Genomic DNA, 18,699 nt, shown 5'->3' with positions numbered 1-18,699 from the left:
GCTGACCAGGCACAAAGTAACCACACAGCTGCAGAGGGGGTACACACCTACCACCCGAGACTACAAACTGGGTTTTGAGCCAGATAAGGGAAGAGGCTGGTAAAAAGCAAATCCTGCAAGGTGCAACAGTGCTTTTTATTATGCCCATGTCCCTACACAAGTGGCTTCAGTGTGAAAACTTCCCTCTAGAGACCTATCAGGACACTCACATGAAGCCTGAAGATATTCATGCCTTCTCATGGACTATAATTGGCTCAACTATGCTAACCTGAGAGGAAGCTGTAGCTGTCATAAACCACCAAATACAGAAATGCCTTGTAACCTATGGTGTTACATGAGACAGTGTAAAACTCTCCATCACAGGGGAGGTACTTGGCATTCTCATCTAGCCTGAGCATGTATTAACACATTGAACTTTGTGTTTCATGGGTTTCCCCCATCCCATAATGCTGGTGCTATCGATCAATTTTGAAGCCTTCTCCATGGCCTCGTGTCAAACGCAGTGTTCTCCTGGGAGTCAGATTCTGTCAGCCAGAAAGTCTAAAATTCTCAGCATCCAGAACTCCAACAGCAAAGGACATGAAATACTTGAACATCTTGCCTGGACTATCAGAAAACCCATCTGCAGTAAGACTCCTGAAGGTGGAAGAGCAATGAGTACCAATTGCCACCCTTATGGTGCACCACCAGCAGTATCAGATGAATCAAGATGCCATGATCCCCATCCACAAAATGATCTGTGAACTGGACAGCCAAGGGGTGGTCAGTAAGGCCCACTCACCCTTCAACAGCCCCAATTGGCCTGTGCACAAGTCTGACAGAGAATGGAGATTGACTGTGGACTATCATGCCTTGAATTAAGTGACTCCCCCACTGACTCCCATCCCCAGTGGATCAAGACTGTGACCAGCACTTTGAAGGGGCACTCAAATTGCAGCAATCAAGTCTTGTCACTGGATCCATAGGTGGTGACTACATACTGTTCTACCCTTATTATTTCTTTTTCTTTCTTTTCCCATATACATTTTATGAAGTATTTTTTTGCTTTTATATGGTTGCATTTCTAACCAAAATGCCTACATTTTAGAATTTACCAAGTATTATTCTACCTTAATGTTCTTAAGCTTGCTAGTAAAAATTTGTTATTGAACCTCTTGAAAGTTTTCTTGTTTCTTCCACACACCATCCAGAATATATCACAACCTCCCTGAGTAGAATAAAGCTGTAACAATACTACACCTTGCAAAGCAAAGGAATCTGTAAATTCCGCACAAAACAAATAAAAACAATTTTATGTCACCATCTCACACATTCAGAGAACCATGAAAAGTGTACAGTGTACAATACTATGCCCGGTAACTTTCCGTCCTGAAAGATCTGCTGGTTGCAAGGTGCTTTTCTGTTTTCTTTCGTGCATGACAGGTGTGCTAGGCCCTGCAATCACTACACTAGCCATGTACTACCCAGGCCACTCTTATATGTAAGGTGATAGTTGGGCCACCCAGCTGTACCACAAACCACACAAAATGTTTGGAGAAGTCAGAATCAGCATGTACCAGCTTCAATTATACAAAAAGTACACACTGATTTCCCAATCCTTACAGGCAATGGTTTGGCAACTCCTATTTTAACTGTTCCTGTTGGGGCTCCTTTCAGTGCTTGCACGGCTTCCTCCAGGCTGCCATTTTCCAAGTTGATATCATTGACAAACATAAGCCGATCTCCAGGAAGAAGTCTGCCGTCTTGCTCAGCCACACCCCCAGGAACTAATGAGCGAATCACAATTACAGTGTTTGCTGGATCAACAGGATCCTAATTAAATAAAGGGAAGAAAAAAGATTAAATTTCTTTGACTCTTTTATAACTTGAGAGGAGAATTTTTATTAATGAGATTTATTAACTACAGTTGTGTTATTAAGCAGTGTTGGCCTCCTCTAGATGAGTCTTCAATAGGAGCAAACCATCCTGTCTGTACTGTCCATACATTTAGACCTCAATTTATTTTTAATTCTTAAATGTGAAATTTATTACTCCTTTTTAGGTGATGTTCCATCATGTATCTCCAATATAAAATACTACTAAACATATACATATAAACAGGAATATATAATTCTGCTATAACAATTGTCACACATACAAAGTATTTGTGTGATTATTGCAGAACAACATTCACAAGGAACATCATGTTAATACGTCCAACATTAAGTTCACTGGAGTGAATGAAAATAAAAAAAACTACAAAACTGTAATCATGTGCTTTACTGATAGGAAAAGTAGAGAAAAGCAAACATCTACAAACCAGCATGCAGTTGTAACAAGTTTCCATGTCAAAATGTACATCTGAAAGGACAGACACCATCAAAGCAACATGGAAAAGCCACAAGAATAATGAGACTGCTGAAGACTGATGTGAGAGAGAAGTGTTGATGGAGGGAGGGAGAGAGGGAGAGAGGGAGTGAAAGAGGGACATCAAGAAGACTCTTAACACTTGATGACAGTAACAAGAATGCCATGGAGCAACAAAACACTTCCCAAGTCAAAATATAACTAGCAGTGTTGCTGAGCATTCACAACTTCCTCGCTATTTTAGCAAAAAATAATTACATTGTCACTTTAGATGGCACTGCATGACACATTTTTTGGGAAAAAAAAAAGAAACAAGCCTCTCTAGTCTATGCAATTGTCTTCCTTAGCGTTAGAAATTATGTAGACCTTTCTACATAAGGTACATTTCTAGGCCTGCCATTGTATAAAACGTAAGAAATGTATTAGTATGAACATAATTCTCCTCAAGTTTAGTCACTGTTCACTGAAAACGAATTGAGAATTTGATGGAAACAGCAAAATATAAATCTCCCAGTAAGTTTACTGTTCACAGTCTTATAAGAAAGTAAAACTTCAGTGACCAAGTGAAATATTTTTACCGCATATCAAAGGAAAGAATGTATGACAGTACCCAAATATTATATCAAAAAAAGCTAAGTATCAGAAAATTGACTAAAGCTGGAAGACTAACTCATATTTGAAAAATATGTTAACCAACTTAAGGAATTTCCACAAGCCTTTAGTACTATTATCCATAAACAAAATTCAGTCACTAACCGCATACACACGCACCATTTGTGTTAATGCTCAGAAGAGGCTGAAGCAAAAATATCTTCTACTAAGTGCTAACATGGACTTCAAACACTCAGGTTCATCTGTGATGTCTCACTGCAGCGCATCATGAGCAATACTTTAAAGAGTAGTCAGTGCTTCATAAAATACACTTGACTACACCTTTATGCTTCACATTATTACACTACACTGGTTTTCATCTTATCAGTATGCAAATGCAAATCTGAGACATAGATTAATTGTAAGGACTGCCCTGGGGCCATAATTTCCACTTGGAAGTTATTGCCAGATGTAAATGCATTTCTGTGGACAAGACCCAGCAGAAACGTGGAAAGAGACCTGACCTCACAGTATGACAAAACAGCTCAGTAAAAGACTACATGGACCTCAGGGATAAATTATTCGACATTCAATTTAAAATTATCCACTGGAAAAATGGGAAGAGGAGGAATATTTGTTCTGGCATCCTAACCAAGTGAAGGCAAGAGACAGGCACTGAGCTGTTCATTGAGACACACCAAGAAATATCCAGATATCCAGGAATTCTGACAAAATTAATGGGGATGTTTAAGCATGTCCCCGACAGACAGCAGCTAAGTAAGGGATTTCAGAATTACAGTTCTGGATTTTCGTAAATCCTGCTTTAAGCATTTAAGTCCTTTATTGGATCTTGTCCTAAACACCTCACTGCAGGTTCAAAATACATGACTAAATGCCTAAATATGCTGGCTACATTACTCATTATCCTTGGGTTGCTAGAAGACAGCTTTCTGAAAACACTAGCATATTATGGATTATCTGTTTTTCTGAACCAGTATTACCATTATTAGAAACTGCAGTCGTAGTACAATGAGAGAAATATGTAATATAATTACTAGAATGCCTACCAGCTGTGATTAGTTCTACTCTATTGCTTAGTTTCAATTAATGTTTACCTTTAAAATATATAGAACGTACTGCAAGATCCAAACAACATGAATATTTTGTCCTCCATCCAAAGAAGTGCAGAAATTACCTGATAGTCCAATATGCTAAATCCAAGCCCCATACTCCCTTTCTCCAGATCAATGTGCTGTATTTCTGTTTCCCACATTGCCAGAGATGAGCTTTGCACCTCTTCCATACTCTGACCGTCATCAGCTGTTTCCAAAGTTGTTCCCTCTGTGTCTGAGGAACCAACAAATCCAAGTTCTATGTGACCCTGAGAAAAACAGTAAATGTTCACCAATAAAATGTAAACAGTTGAGAATCTTAGAGACAAAACCCTGCTTACAGAAAACAAGATAAAACCTAAGTGATATCTCTTAACACAGAAGAAGTGCAAGCACTCAGAAGATTTAATGAACACTCATAAACCTAGCACAAAATACAAATATATATATTTGTAGCCAAGCTGCAAGTATATTAAACTACTCACTAGAAAAATATTTACAAAACGGAATTTCTGTCAAATGAAAATCTTCAAAAAACTTTATTAGTATATGCATTCAAATATTTGGGAAATATATATTATTAAGTCTTATGTCTAAAATACACTTTCATTAAATGTAATCATACTGACAGGAGCCAGAATATTTAATAACAGTAAAACCAAATAAATATGTACATACACAGACTGTTCTTCACTTGGTTTCATAGAGAAGTTTAGAAACTATAAGCTGAATTTGGTGCCTTGCTCAGAAATCAGAAATAACTGTTTCTCTTTTCATACAAATGCTATTGTTTTGTATACTATACCCTAGGCCATTCTTACATGTTTAGTTCACCAGGCTGCCCAGAGCTGTGCACTTACAAGTGACAACAGTGTCAGTCAAGGAATGCAAACACAGTTATGCACAATGTAAACCCAGAAAGCAAAGTTCAAAACTAGATTAAACACATTCAGATTCTAAAGAACCCACAGTCAACTTGCTATACTCCTACATCTCACCTACAGAACAAGAAGTACAGTACTTAGAGAAACAGCCTCACATCCTAGGATATTTTTGCCTATGACAAGCCAGCATTCATATCTTTTCGTGGCCTAAAAAATAGCCAATAAACATTATTTGCTGTTTCTTATTTGTCTGGCTCCAATTCAAAAAATATTAAAATACATTTATAATCATGTAGAATAACCTATTTTTTTTTTTCTCAAGAAAACTGTCATTTTCAGTTTAAAAAAACTGTCATTTTGTTTAAAGACAAAATACCTTTTCTGTGAGTTGAACCTCAGATAGGCTTAGACTCTCTAGTATTTCTGGCTGAGTGACAGGTGGAGCTACTGGACGACAGCACACCATTGTCACCTTAATAGGCAGCTCTTTCAAGATACTGACCACATCCTTGTGGTTTTCTCCAAGAAGAGAGATCTCATTCACCTCAATAAATAAAGAATACACAGTGGTTAGAGCTACAGACTATTTCTAATCACAGTAACAAAAATGAGTAAAAAGAAACCCAAGCAAACCCCAACTCACTAATCACCTCATTAAAAAAAAAAGTAAAATAAAAGCAACAAAAATCTCCATGCTGATAGACACTTTAAACCCTTAATTTCTACTCAGTTTGGTGCTCAGCACTGTATAGTCTTTTTAATTGCATGATGCCACTCTACAAACACCATATACACTGTAGCTTCATGTTTCTTGCATTAATGTAAACAAAATTCACATCTTAATTCTAAGAGAATAACTTAGAAAAGTAATTAGATGTTTAGTCCCTTCACTGAGTTGGGATAATCCTATTAAATATTAATGCTTTCACTACATATTCTTTTTTGGTTACTGTCTTGGTTTCAGCTGGGATATTCTCAGTAGCTGTGCAGTGCTGTGTTTTGAATTCAGTATGAGAATAACTTAGATGACACACTGATGTTTTGACTGCTGCTGAGTTGAATCAAGGACTTGGTGTCTCATGCTCTGCCAGTGAGAAGGTACAAAAAAGAAAAAAAAAAGCTATGAGGGAGCACAGCTGGGATAAGCGACCCAAACTGGTCAAAGGGATATTTCACACCCTAGAGCATCATGTCCCTAGTATGTACATGGGGAGTTAACTGGAAGGTGCACTGATCAGAGCTCAGGGATAGGTCTGGCACTGGTCAGCAGATGGTGAATATTTGCACTGTGCATCACTTGAAGGTTTTTCTCCTTTTTACTATGACTATTATTACACTTTGTTTCAATTATTAAACTGCCATTATCTCAACTTACAAGGTTTTACTTTGATTCTCCTCTTAATCCCACCAGGCTTGGGGTTAGTGGGGTAAGCAAGTGGCTGCATGGTGCTTACTTGCCAGCTGAGCTTAGACCATGAGAAAGACCTTGGACTATCAAAATCAGCTACCAGTTAAGAAATGTATGTTAGCATATGTACTCACATAAATATATGTAAATACATATGAAGTGACTATTCAACCCCTAACTGGCATACTGTTAGATATACATCATTCCCATGGTCATAGCCCATGAGAAGAAACTTACTGCTCAAAAACCTTACTGAATGCAGACTGAGATAAAGCAGTACTCTCTCTTACTTCCAGCAGTTCATCTCCACTGAATAGCTTGCCACTTCGTCCAACTGGCCCTTCAGGTAAGATAGATCTGATGAAATGATGACCCACAGTAGCTTCAAGGCTTATCCCTAACCCACTGCTTTCACTAAATTTGTTAACCACAGCCACCTAAAATAAGATAAAGAAATGTCATATTTGCAGTCATATCTGTTACTTTCCATTTCAATTTACATGCAATTAGGTGAAAATTCTAGAAGTGAGAAACCAAAAGTACTGTAATGTGTAGAGAGGAGTCAGGTAAAAACTGGTTCATTGATCACACACCACTTTGCAATACACAAGTGGGATGTGCTTATGACAACAATGTATCTAATAACACACTTCTGCAGACACTACATCTGTGACATGATTTCCTAAACTGATATATGACTTTTCTTCTGTATATGTTCTATGCATTATTTACATCATTATGTGAAATCACTTATTCAGTATGCAGAATAAGAATGAAGCTTCAAGTTCTAGCTAACAAAGGGAGCTTTGAAGTTCATATTAAATTTTATTTTTTCTCTAAACACATTTATCCTCCTGAAGCTAGAAAATTGGTGAAACAATAGTTATAGGCACAGCAATCTAACAATTCTGTCATGGTTTTGATAAAATAGAGAAAAATATATATCTACATTCAAAGTTTGTAATTAAAATAATCTCAACATACTAAGGAGCATATGTGTAATTTTCATACATGAAAGAACAAATGCAATACAAACATATTTCTATCTATTATGTTGTCAACATAATAGATGCACAGATGAAAGAGATTTAACAATTGTATTTAACAATAATAAACAAATTGTATTTAACAATAATAAACAAAATTTACCTACCACTATTTCATAATTTGAACCCATAATCCTCTGCCATTTTATCTTTGCAGCCGCTTCTTCTGTACTAGTTAGCTGGAAATCTAAAATTTATATTTAAGATTACTGTGACAAATAATTAAAAAACCTAGTCAGCTCTTAAAATTGATAAAGTATATGAAACATGCACAATGACACAATCATTCCCATGATGCCAGAACTCTCCTAAATATGACTGAAAACTTGACATGTTTAGTCTCACCAAGCTTGGGTTTACCAGAGTAAAAACTTGCAAAGCAGTATAAAGATTCCAACCATGATAAACTGTGTATTTTGAAAGACATGAAGTTCAGTCAAATAGCTTGGTAGCTGGGAAGGAAAGATACATACTAGCCTCAGAGTTCAGTCGATTTTTTGCAATTTTTCAAGATAACAGGCATGAAGGAAATGAAAAGAGGGCACTCAAGCCCATCAGACATGTGGACTGATCAGACTGATTCACAGGGATGGATATAATACTTAGAAATTCATACTGATCCTTTTGGATAGACAATGTATTTTACAGAGAATGTCCAAAAAACACAATCTGGAGATCTAGCTTTTATTTTTAAAACCATGAGCACTGTGAAAGATTTTTCTGAAACTGTAAGCCCTAAAGGTCAGTAACAGAATTCAAGAAGTTCAAGCTCTTTGCTTTTTTTCTTTAAATTTTAATAGCTAAAGAACAGCAATGAAATTGGAAAGAAGGAAGCAGGAGAAGTACAGTGATACAGGGACAGGCTAGTTAGCAAACTGTGGCAAATTTTAATTTGGCTGAAAGTTTATTTCCAGGTTTGAAAAACAGAGAAATGCTTTCTTCCTCCTCATTTCCCCCTCATCTAGGCTCTATGACAGAAACCAATAAAAAGCAGTATTTAGATACAATAGCAAGCAAACACAGAAAGTTTTACAGGATCCTACATACTCAAGGTCCATGGCCTGGGCTGTGTCTACAGTAAGTAGCAAAATAAACTCTTCACATGCTCATCACAGTTAAGGACAAGAATCTTCATTACAGAATTCTCAAATTCCACTGATTTTAGTAACAATAGAAAATGACTAAGAGCCTCAGACAATGCTTTAAGTCTAGTCATCACTCAGAGACATTACTAAGTATAAAGCTGGACGTTGCATGGCATTAAAAGAGGACAATACTTTCCCCAAAGCCAAGACACAGCAGTATCTGAAGGAAAGAAGTTAAAAAGAAATTCCTTCACCTATCCAAGAAAATCAGAAAGGCATGAGTTATGAAAAGATATATATTGCAGAATTTTTCAGTTCCTCCTTTTACTCTGGAAACACAAAAATGTTACACATCAAGTTGACACATCAAGTTATATCTAAATCTGAAAAGCATATAATCACACAGGACTTCTGAAAATGCTAAACAGCGTTGTAGGAGATCAAGCAGGAAGAAATACCTAGTAGAAAACGGGAATTTTGACAAAGAGTATGGAAAATTTGGAGAATATCAGTGAACCAGAACTGACTGAATTTTACACATTACCAGCAATTACTAAATTAAATGTAAGCTCGAGAATTTGGGAAAAGGAAATTCATCAGAAGATGTAGAAATCCTGGAACTGTAGCTGGGCAGCTGCAGACAACTGGAAAGATAACAGGAAATTGAAGGATTTCTTTTTCTAGACCAGACTAGAAAGAGTTGATATGCAAAACTAGACTAGGAGAGGGTTGAGCAAGTAGCCAAAGCAAACTGCTTCATGTGACATCTTCAGCATATAATTATTTTCAGACACATACAGTAGTCCTGTTCCTACAACACTTATGATTAAGAGTACATCATTATATGTATGACTATGTTGACTTCTACCTCAGCCACAGAGCTTGCAGAAGGTGGAAAGACACACAAAACACCTGGTCTTTCTGTAAGAACACAGAAAAACAATTTCACAGAATAAAATATTAAACCTTGAGAACCTGTTTCCTGTTGTTTCATGTCATCTCCAATATTTACCACACTGGCACTGCATGGCAGTGATGGGGATCCCTGCTCTGTTTCACTGTTATCTGAAAAAAAGAAAAAATATTTTCAGTTATGTAGCTATTTTATATGTTATAATACTTATCAAGGGCACAGGTATGCTCTGGGGCACCAACTCTCTCCTTCACTGGACTTCAGAGTACCCATATTTGGCAAACAGAATCTGTTATGTGTGGCCCAGAAGAAACATCACATTTCAAAGATATTGTCTTCTGTCAATTCATTGTCTCCTCTAGTGAGTTCAATGAAAAAAGTCTGACAAAAAACCCAGTACAGCTATCAGTACCTGCATTTCTATGACTGAAAAAAAATACATCTTAATATAACATTTTTTAGCATTCTTCTATTATTTTTTTCTTCCCTTTGTGCAATTCAGAAAGCTGATGCTGAAAACAAAAATGCTTCGGTCTTGGAGACCTGGATATGTGGCACACTTTTCATACATAGGAAATTTTTCCTACCACCAAATTCTGCAACCGGTCAGATGTTTTGAACACCTGTTTGCTGGAGAAACAGCATTCTGAAGTCTTGACCTATACATCTTGTTAAAGGTGGGAGTGGGAGGATGACATACAGATAAAAGGCTACTGCTTCTCTGAAAATCTTGAGCGAGATGAGGATTAGGCCTCTGTTGACTATTTGTGACATATTTTCACTGACATCTAACTGTAACACAAACAGCTGTTTTGTGCTTCCAGCTCCAGTGCAGGTATCTTTCATTTAAACACACTGACTTCCAAGATGTGGTACATATACTTAAACATGTGCGGAGTATGTAAGATAAAGGTGCACAAATCTCATGTCATCAGCAGGAAAATTACTACAGGTCTTTGGCATCTGAACATTTTACACATGTATTTAGGGGCTGATAGGGTATTGATGATGCAAGCTACTCCTCTCATACCTGTACCTTGTAACTAGCAGGAGCAAAATGGAATGAGATTGATTATGCTCATCAAGGAGGGTCTTTCTCTGATTGCTTTTGAATGCAGCTCTCTCTCTTGAGCATGAATAAAACATTTGCTGCCTTCTTACCTTTCAAAGATTTGCAGGATCAAAGTCTCAAAGCAATTCAGCCAGAAGTGCAATGCAGGAAAGAACTTTCAACACTCGCTTTGAAAATGTAGCAAATAATATCAGTGTTCTAAAAGATTAATCAAACCATTGTAGACAAAACTGCACCTCAGAACTGTACAGCAGCTCTGCCATCTACCAGAATGAATAGATACCCAGAATGAATCTGGCCCATTTTATTTACAGTTTGCAACTGAGAAGAAAAATGTTTCAAACTTAACAGCAAACCCAGTTTAATTACCTTTGGCTGTGGTACTATCCCTTGTTTGGAACAGTAAGTCCTGCTCAACAGGAGCACTGAAGTCCTCCTGGGGTGGAATACAATTTTCCTGCTTACGACCTCTTCTGATCAAAGTGAGGCGAACCGTTTGTCCCGTGTGCCGCAAAACATCCACTGCTTGCTGGTTAGTAAAACCCTGAAGATTTGTTCCATCCACCTGCAGGATCAAGCAGCTTTTCAGTTCACCCACAGAAAAGAAGTCCAGGGCAAAACAACACAGTGAGTTCTCAGCATCTGTTAGCCTAAGCAAAAAGCAAGTGGAAGGGCAAGAGCAAAATCTGTACAATTTTATGTAATTGGATATGCTAAGCACTCCCACTGGAGTACCCCAGAGCTAGATGACAACCAGTACCACAGCAAAGAGGGGAGGAGTGCCCACCATGGCATGGCCAGGCCGATCTGCTCTGCAAGGTAGAAGAGGATACACCATGTGCTGTGCAGGGCATATTGTACAGCCCATCACCCAACCACTTCAGCCATCCCTACCTCTGAGGGATAATACTGGGTGAATAAACCAACACAGCCATGGCTAGGAGTTCTGGAGAGACAAGAGTAAGGAGAAACACATCGATCTACTGGAGTAGAAAGACAGAGTGCAGTCATTTAGATACAAAAAAGTCTACCAATGAGCAATGTGAATTCCAATTTCAAAACATAACACTGTCACAAACAACCAGATGTTATCACTGGTTCATAATTTTAAGAATTTAAAGAATAAAATTTTGTTCTTCTCTGTTTGAAATTATTTTATTATCTCATTAACTTGGGTTTTTTTCTGGAATTCAAAATTTTGACACTTCTCAATTCTAACCCATTATCCCTACCTAGCACCCATCGCATTTTATTTTTCTTCTCCGCATTTTATTTTTCTTCTCCCTACAAACTCCATTGCATTCTAGTATTTCTACATCTACCCCACAGTGCCTTAAATTTCTCAAATACTTCTATCAATACTATGCTCTTTGATGCCTGTCTTTGTTTCTGTCTATCTACACAAAACACATACTTCATTATTTTAAGTCTGTCTAAATGAAGCATGAATCCCCTGGCCCCTTAGTCATTTTTTGCCCTGCTCTGAAATTCTTCTAAATCTAAAGTAACTAAAAATCAGGTGGGACTATTTAATTTTTCCTCCACACTTAAACAAACCATATTTAAGAAATGCATTTTATTCTTCAGGGTCTGAGGTCATTTAAATAATGTTCTCCTTCTGCATCTGCAGTAGAAGAAGAAAACAAACTTTGGAATAATCAATTTTAGCCATTTGTACTCCACACATAAATCATTACAAAAAAGATATACACTTCCACAAACAAATGCAGGCACTTCTGAAGAGAGACCATAACCTGTTCTTACTGCTGTCTTCACACAAATGCAAGGACATATATATGAGAGACACAAAAATATACTCCCTGCATTCACAGCCTGATTTCCACCACCAAAGCAACACTTTATGGATAAAAATACATTCTTCTTTCTCTGGACATCTAAAACTTTGGGCCACAACCTTTTAAAATAATTCTGAAAACAACTGCCCAATTTGAATCAAACTTTGAAATTTCACACTTACTAACCTACTACTGATACGGAGGATATATAATGATATATCCTCACATACAAGATTTTTTTGAAGAATTACAAGATACATTCAGGTAGCATAATCAGAAAACATGTGATGAGATACTCTGTCAGGAAAGACTCGGAACTGCAACACTGATCCTAAGTATTTTAAACAAATACTTCATGAGTATTTCTTTGCAACATAAAGAAGCAGTCCTGTAGACAAGCAATCTCAGTTCATCCTGCATTTACTTACAGCTATAATTTGATCTCCCACATGGATTCTGCCATCATGTTCAACAGCACTGCCTTTTGTAATGCTTTTCACAAAAATACCAGAAGGTTCTGGGATGAAAAACAGGGAAAATTAAGTTAATTACTTTATTAAGAAACAATTTAAATAATGCAATGCTGCAACGATGCAACTAAAGGCACCAATCAAAAAAGGGGAAAAAAAAGAAAAAACAATCCCTAAGTAAGTCAATAAAACAATCATAAAGAAAGGAATGATTTAAGAAAAACATATGTATTATTAGCGTCTTAAAGAATGAGCCAGATTAATGTCTGTTTGCATTGATTTGATCTCATTCAAAACCTTACAATGCCAAATACACAGTTCCTGATGCAGAATAAGAAATATTCTAACTTCCCTTAATCTAAATGTTGAAACCAACATAGACAAAAAACATATTTCTGAGTTTTGCCAAATTTGGACAGAAAATTCAGCTTGAGTACACTAATCCAGTAATTTCTGAATTTTCTATGTATTTAAAAACAGCTTAAGAAAATGTATGTTTGGACTGCCATATTGAGAAAATTATAACTGAACAGGAATATAACTTTACGTTTGAACCAGTTTTTAAATACAGTTATCACTATTTGTAGTGTATAAAAGGCACACAATTTTAAAAACTCCAACAGAACAACAAAATTAAGCAAAAAACACCCATCATAATAGAAACATTTTAGTTACTAACTAGTTACTACTTTTGAATCAGAAGGAAAGTAATATATAGAAAACACCTACAGAAGGGATATTTCACTAAAAGAAAACATTTCAGGAAAAACACACTTGCTTTGAAACAACTTCAACAGCTCAATAAATACAAATATGCAAGACTTCTTACATGCACATTTTGCACAGCTTACATTAAATTAGGAAAAATAACAGCACAAACAGGCATGAAATCACTCTGATGGTCTCAGGCCTGTAGCACTAGCATCAGAAATCGTAACAGCATCTACTTTCTCTCAACAAACATTCTCACTCTGTTAAATGAATATGCTTGATGTGAAGACAATCCACTACAAAATGTATTTTAAAAGCTGTCACAGACTTTGCAGACCTCAAGCTAACGTTTTACTGGCCCTGAATATGATTAAACTTAGAAGGAAGGAGGTTTAATGACTCAACTCAGCTTAGGAAAAATAAGATTACATATATATTCAAGTCACCTCATTGACAAGTCTCTCTTTTTCTGTCAGGTTTTGGTTTTTTGATGTTTCTTTGGTGTTTTTTGGTTTTTTTTTCTTGGTTGGTTGGTTGGGGTTTTTTTGTTAGGGTTTTTTTTTTTTTTTGGGGGGTGGGTATTTGTTTTTGGTTTTTTGGGTTGGGGAGGGGGGATTTTTTATGAAGTTGTTTGCCCAGGCTTTGTGCATAATTACATGGCTGTTCATCCTAACTTCCAAACATTCTTATATCCTGTAACAGCTATAAGATAACAGGACAAGTTATTAGTCATTCACAAAAAATTCAGAAATGTTATTTTCCGTCCAGTATTTTTTTTGCTGCTTCTTTGACAGCAAAGTTGTTCTGTAACTGTCATGTCATAAAATTGAGATACCTAACTAGTTCCTGAGACAAGAATATTCTCTAACCCAGTTACATGCAGCACAGCAATTTCAAACTGAAGACCAATGATACTCAAACATCAGCCAAAATATGCTCTCAGATCTTTACATGTTCTACATCTTAATTTGTCTTTTGAAATTCAACTGGAAGCTGTTAAAGAGTGGACTTGCACAAACTCTGTCTGGTCCTGTGGAAGTCCAGTTTTTTCTGATCCAAAAAATTATAGCTAAAAACTGCCAAAAATATGGAATGTACCTATCCATGCATTTTTCAAACAATATACAAGTGGATACAAGTCAAAGTAACAGCTCTTTGAGAAGCTTTATGACACATTCAAAAGACATCCCTTCCTAGCATTACTGAATTTACCAAATTTCCCCTAAGGAAGAGTAACAGAGTTCTGGATTATTTTTGTAAAAAACATTGTGGAAATTACAAAGTAAAAATAAGAAATTGTCCATTAACATTTCTGAATTTATTTATTTAAATAAACTTATTTATTGTCCATCACAGCCCACAGGTGAAGAAATATTTATTACATCCAGAAGTCAGTAAAGAATTTGTGATGTGCTAGCGACGCCATGCACATTATCTAAAAATTAATAAGTCTCTTAAAACTACTCAGAATGCTACTGTGTTGCCTTGTAAGAAGGCTACTTCAAACATAAAGGGTTCAAACTAATCTACCATTGTTTTTCAAAAACACGTAAGCAGAAGTTTAGCTAAAAGTGAAGATAAAAACTGATTTAAAGGTTCTGAGGTGGCATTTTTTAATAATATAGATTGTTTTTATTCTGAACATCCTTTTTACAAAATGAAAACCATTCTTTTTCTTTTTCAAATTTCAAATATATTTTAGACGGTTAAGGGCTCTTTTAAGAAAAGTTATATCAAAATTAAGTCTTTGACGCACATATACCATAGTATGCAACAGACTGCTTAATAAAGTGCAAGATTCAGCAATTACCTGATGTTTTGTCTCCAATGTAGCCAGCAATAGTTATTCCTAAACCCTGGTTGTTTTTAGTGAGTTCAACATTGAATTTCTCCCCATCTTCACAGCTATCAACAGAAGCATCAACCTAAAAAGAAAAGGGGGATTACAAAAGAAGCACTTTTCCTTCAAAGATTCACCACATTCTTTAATGTCAGTAACACATAAAATTAGATAAAAACACAAAAATGTAAATATGAAATTTGTTTCTGTTCTTATTTGCTGTTCATCAGACTAGCAAGAGGTAGGTAACACTCCTCATGGTAAAGCAATGCAGATCCACCTCACCTTAAAGGTAGTATCTGGGATATTACCTTTAACTTATCAAATCATTATTTAATGACTAAAATGACTGGTAAAATTCATACAAATGGAAGAATTAATTTCTTCTATAGTAAGTTACATATATATGTATATGAATATGTAGCTTGCTGACTTTCTGGGACCTCCTCAGAACTAGCTTTAGACAGCTGTGTTATTAAAAAGAAAAAAAAAAATGTATTTTTATTCTATTTTTCTAAATTTCTGTTCATGACCTATAGGTACCTTTTTAAAACTTGCAAATTTAAAATATGCCAAAAGGATCACTAGTCAGGCAATTATATTTCTTGCCTTTGGAAGGCTTAAAAACTTCATTTAGCACATAGCAATTATATGTGCTATATATCCAGCCAGCTCAATAATTACAACTTTCATTAATATCTGCTGTAACTCTCTGAATTTCAATAACAATGGATTTTGGGGCTATTTAATTACTTGTTGTTAATGAAAGCAGAATATGTATTTAAATCCTACTTTATCAATAGGGAGTTTGTATTAATAGTTTTTATTCTGTCCCTTCTGCATGCCAAGTAGCAGTAAAACTTTTTTTTTAAGTGCCAACATGGCAACCAGGTTGACTAACTAAAGCCAGTTTGACTAGATAAGTGCCAAAAAAGATTTCAGGAGAGCTAATTCCCAAGAATCTGACTTGTGCTCTTGATCCAAGCAACTCCACCAGAAATCAAATTGAACACAAGAAAAAATAATTTCTGATGCATTAATCATCCCTCTCATTGAAAATACAGGATTATTTTGGCCACAGGTAATGCCACTAAAAAAAGATCCAATTCCTATAGCCTCATGAATTTTACAAGATAGATATCTGCAGGTAACATGACAAGAAGTACCCATTTTCCAGATCCATTCTGGTCCAAATAATAGTTGTAAGAGCATCATGAGGACTTCACCTATACCATATCTGATAGGAAGAAACTAAAAATTAAGCTGTTTGAATCACCATCTTCACTCCAGACCCAAATCAATGAGTTTTGCATGACTATTACCAGGTGTGCTCCTTCCAATAATGTGACTTTGTGTAGGCAGGATCAGTTTAAAAATAGCCTGCTTCCTGGCAGGAAAGAAATACCAGGAAAGGGGTTTTGAAAAGTATGGAAATTGGGAAGGTGGCAAAAACCTCAAATTGTGCCCTTTTGCTGCTTTGAGCTATTTTGTCAGTACTAGAAATTGCATATATTCTGCAGCTGCAGATACATCTTCTAACATTGCATCATATAACCTCAAAAAGGCAAATACTGCAGAAATATACACAGCAAATTCAGCTTTTATTTTGAGAGATGCATTTTAGACAAATAATACTAGAGCTAAATAATAATGCCTTTATCTAAAATGCAGAAAGTTTTTACATCTCTGTGTGCTGTAAAGACACAAAAATACCAGTTTGTCTCGTCTTTGATGCTCAGAAATCTCCAAGTTAAAATTAACTCTCTCTGCCTTATAGCCACAAAACAGTGGATGTTAAGTTTTCACAGATATCACTACAATGGACAGAGACAAAATGATGGTATCACTATCTAAATTTTTACATAACAATCATGCATAAATTACAAGGATTACTGGGGAAGAATTGAAGAAAATGTCTAGAAAAAAAACAGGAAAAAGCAAAACAAAAAATTCTAGTTAGGGGTAGGCTCAAAAACAACAAACATTTTCTTCTCTTATTAATGTACTTCATATACTCACATCAAAATGTATCTGGTCATATCCACATATGGCAAAACAGTACTGTTTCTGAATCCCATAAAACCAGACTTTGTTACAAACATGCAAATTGTCTATTTGGTAGAGGTTTTGAGCTGACAAATCATGATAATATTTACAGCATTTTTAAGTGGCTGACTGTTGTAGAGCAGTAAAGATGCAAAGTACAATCACCAGCAGGGGAGTTAGGGTAGCAGCTGGCTTACTTTTTTTAGAAAACATCTAGCAAATGAGCAGTGACAGGTGATACAGGAAAGGATTAGCATCTGTGTGCTGCTTGGCACAGGGAGAAAAGTTCTGATGAACAAATGAAATTATACAGAAAGAGGGGAGCCAGACAAAAAAATGCTAAAGAGTCAACTAGCCCAGACCTGAAAAAGAGACTGCATTGCCTCAGTTGTCCCAATTTAATAGCATACCCTTACAAACAACTCAGAACAAGTTGTTAATCAGATTATACTTATTGAAGTCCTAAACCTTAATCCCAAAAGTCTTAAAAAATACAGTTCCTTGCACTGTGGACGCATTGCATTTAAGTTCTCTCAGATCATCAGATGAGACTTGTGCTACTGGGAAAGAAAATCCTAGCTTTTGAGAACATAAGCACAAAAGATTCAAACAGGAGTTAAAAAGAAAGGAAGTTTGCAATGGGTTACATATGTTCACTGCTGCTTACCTGTTTCTCTGGTGTAGAGGTGGGTACTGGTGTACCTGGAGGAACTGCTGGTAGAAGCGGCTCCTCAACAGGACCTCTTGCAATTACCAGTTTCACTCTGTTTCCACACTGCCTTAGAACTTGTGCCACCTGCTCACTGCTCATTCCAGCTAGGTCTGTATCACCAATTTTCAAGATGTGATCTCCACTACACAATCTTCCATGCTGAAGGAAAAATAATGACAAAAAATGCCATTTCTCCCACATACCATACAATTAGAAAAATAGCACATAGTTTTAGTCACTTCTAAGACATATGAATCAGGTGACTTTTTCTGGATGCCAAGCCAATATGCTGATAGCAAGGAGAAGAAAAGAAGGCTGCCTAATGGCACACAAATTTTACTAGGAATTTCCCTAGAGATATCCAGGAGATCTTTTTCAAGAAATCACCCAAGCACAGAGAAAAAAATGTGCTTAGCTAATTACTCCTACTGGTATTTAACAATTGCATGTGGACTGCAGAACTTTGGGTTTCATTTTCAAGCACACATCCAAAAAACAGCATACAAATACATATTCAGGTTTGTGCTGATACTAAAATACTAATAATAGTAGTAACAGACTTAACAATGACTCCAAAATAAAATTAATTTCTTTCTTCCTGTGATCCAGCTGTCTAAATTGCTTTACATTTGTTTAGTTTCTCACTGATTAACCTTTAATTAATAAA

At 36.1% G+C, this 18,699-nt stretch overlaps 1 protein-coding gene across 27 annotated transcripts in view; it reads right to left on the bottom strand.

Moving 5' to 3' along the window:
- The window catches only part of MPDZ (multiple PDZ domain crumbs cell polarity complex component), a 93,960-nt gene that overhangs the window by 52,452 nt on the left and 22,809 nt on the right, over positions 1-18,699 (bottom strand). For 21 of the 27 annotated variants that reach the window (XR_014951042.1, XM_085566021.1, XM_085566022.1 and 18 more), the window contains 10 exons: positions 17,988-18,191; positions 15,245-15,359; positions 12,682-12,770; positions 10,827-11,022; positions 9,439-9,537; positions 7,495-7,574; positions 6,632-6,778; positions 5,310-5,477; positions 4,133-4,318; positions 1,603-1,812 (listed from right to left, as the gene is read on the bottom strand). Coding sequence is in view for 26 of the 27 variants with exons in the window: in XM_085566021.1 (XP_085422147.1) it covers positions 1,603-1,812; positions 4,133-4,318; positions 5,310-5,477; positions 6,632-6,778; positions 7,495-7,574; positions 9,439-9,537; positions 10,827-11,022; positions 12,682-12,770; positions 15,245-15,359; positions 17,988-18,191 (1,494 nt within the window). In the remaining variant the exon portion in view is untranslated. The remainder of the gene's footprint in view (positions 1-1,602; positions 1,813-4,132; positions 4,319-5,309; positions 5,478-6,631; positions 6,779-7,494; positions 7,575-9,438; positions 9,538-10,826; positions 11,023-12,681; positions 12,771-15,244; positions 15,360-17,987; positions 18,192-18,699) is intronic. The other 6 variants (XM_085566024.1, XM_085566028.1, XM_085566038.1 and 3 more) reach the window with 1 other exon arrangement.

Source organism: Lonchura striata, chromosome Z (genome assembly GCF_050655825.1).
Source record: "Lonchura striata isolate lonStrDom1 chromosome Z, ASM5065582v1, whole genome shotgun sequence".
In the NCBI taxonomy this organism is placed as follows: Eukaryota; Metazoa; Chordata; class Aves; order Passeriformes; family Estrildidae; genus Lonchura; species Lonchura striata.
The sequence above is the reverse complement of the archived record's forward strand: the minus strand, read 5'-3'. Positions and strand labels throughout refer to the sequence as shown.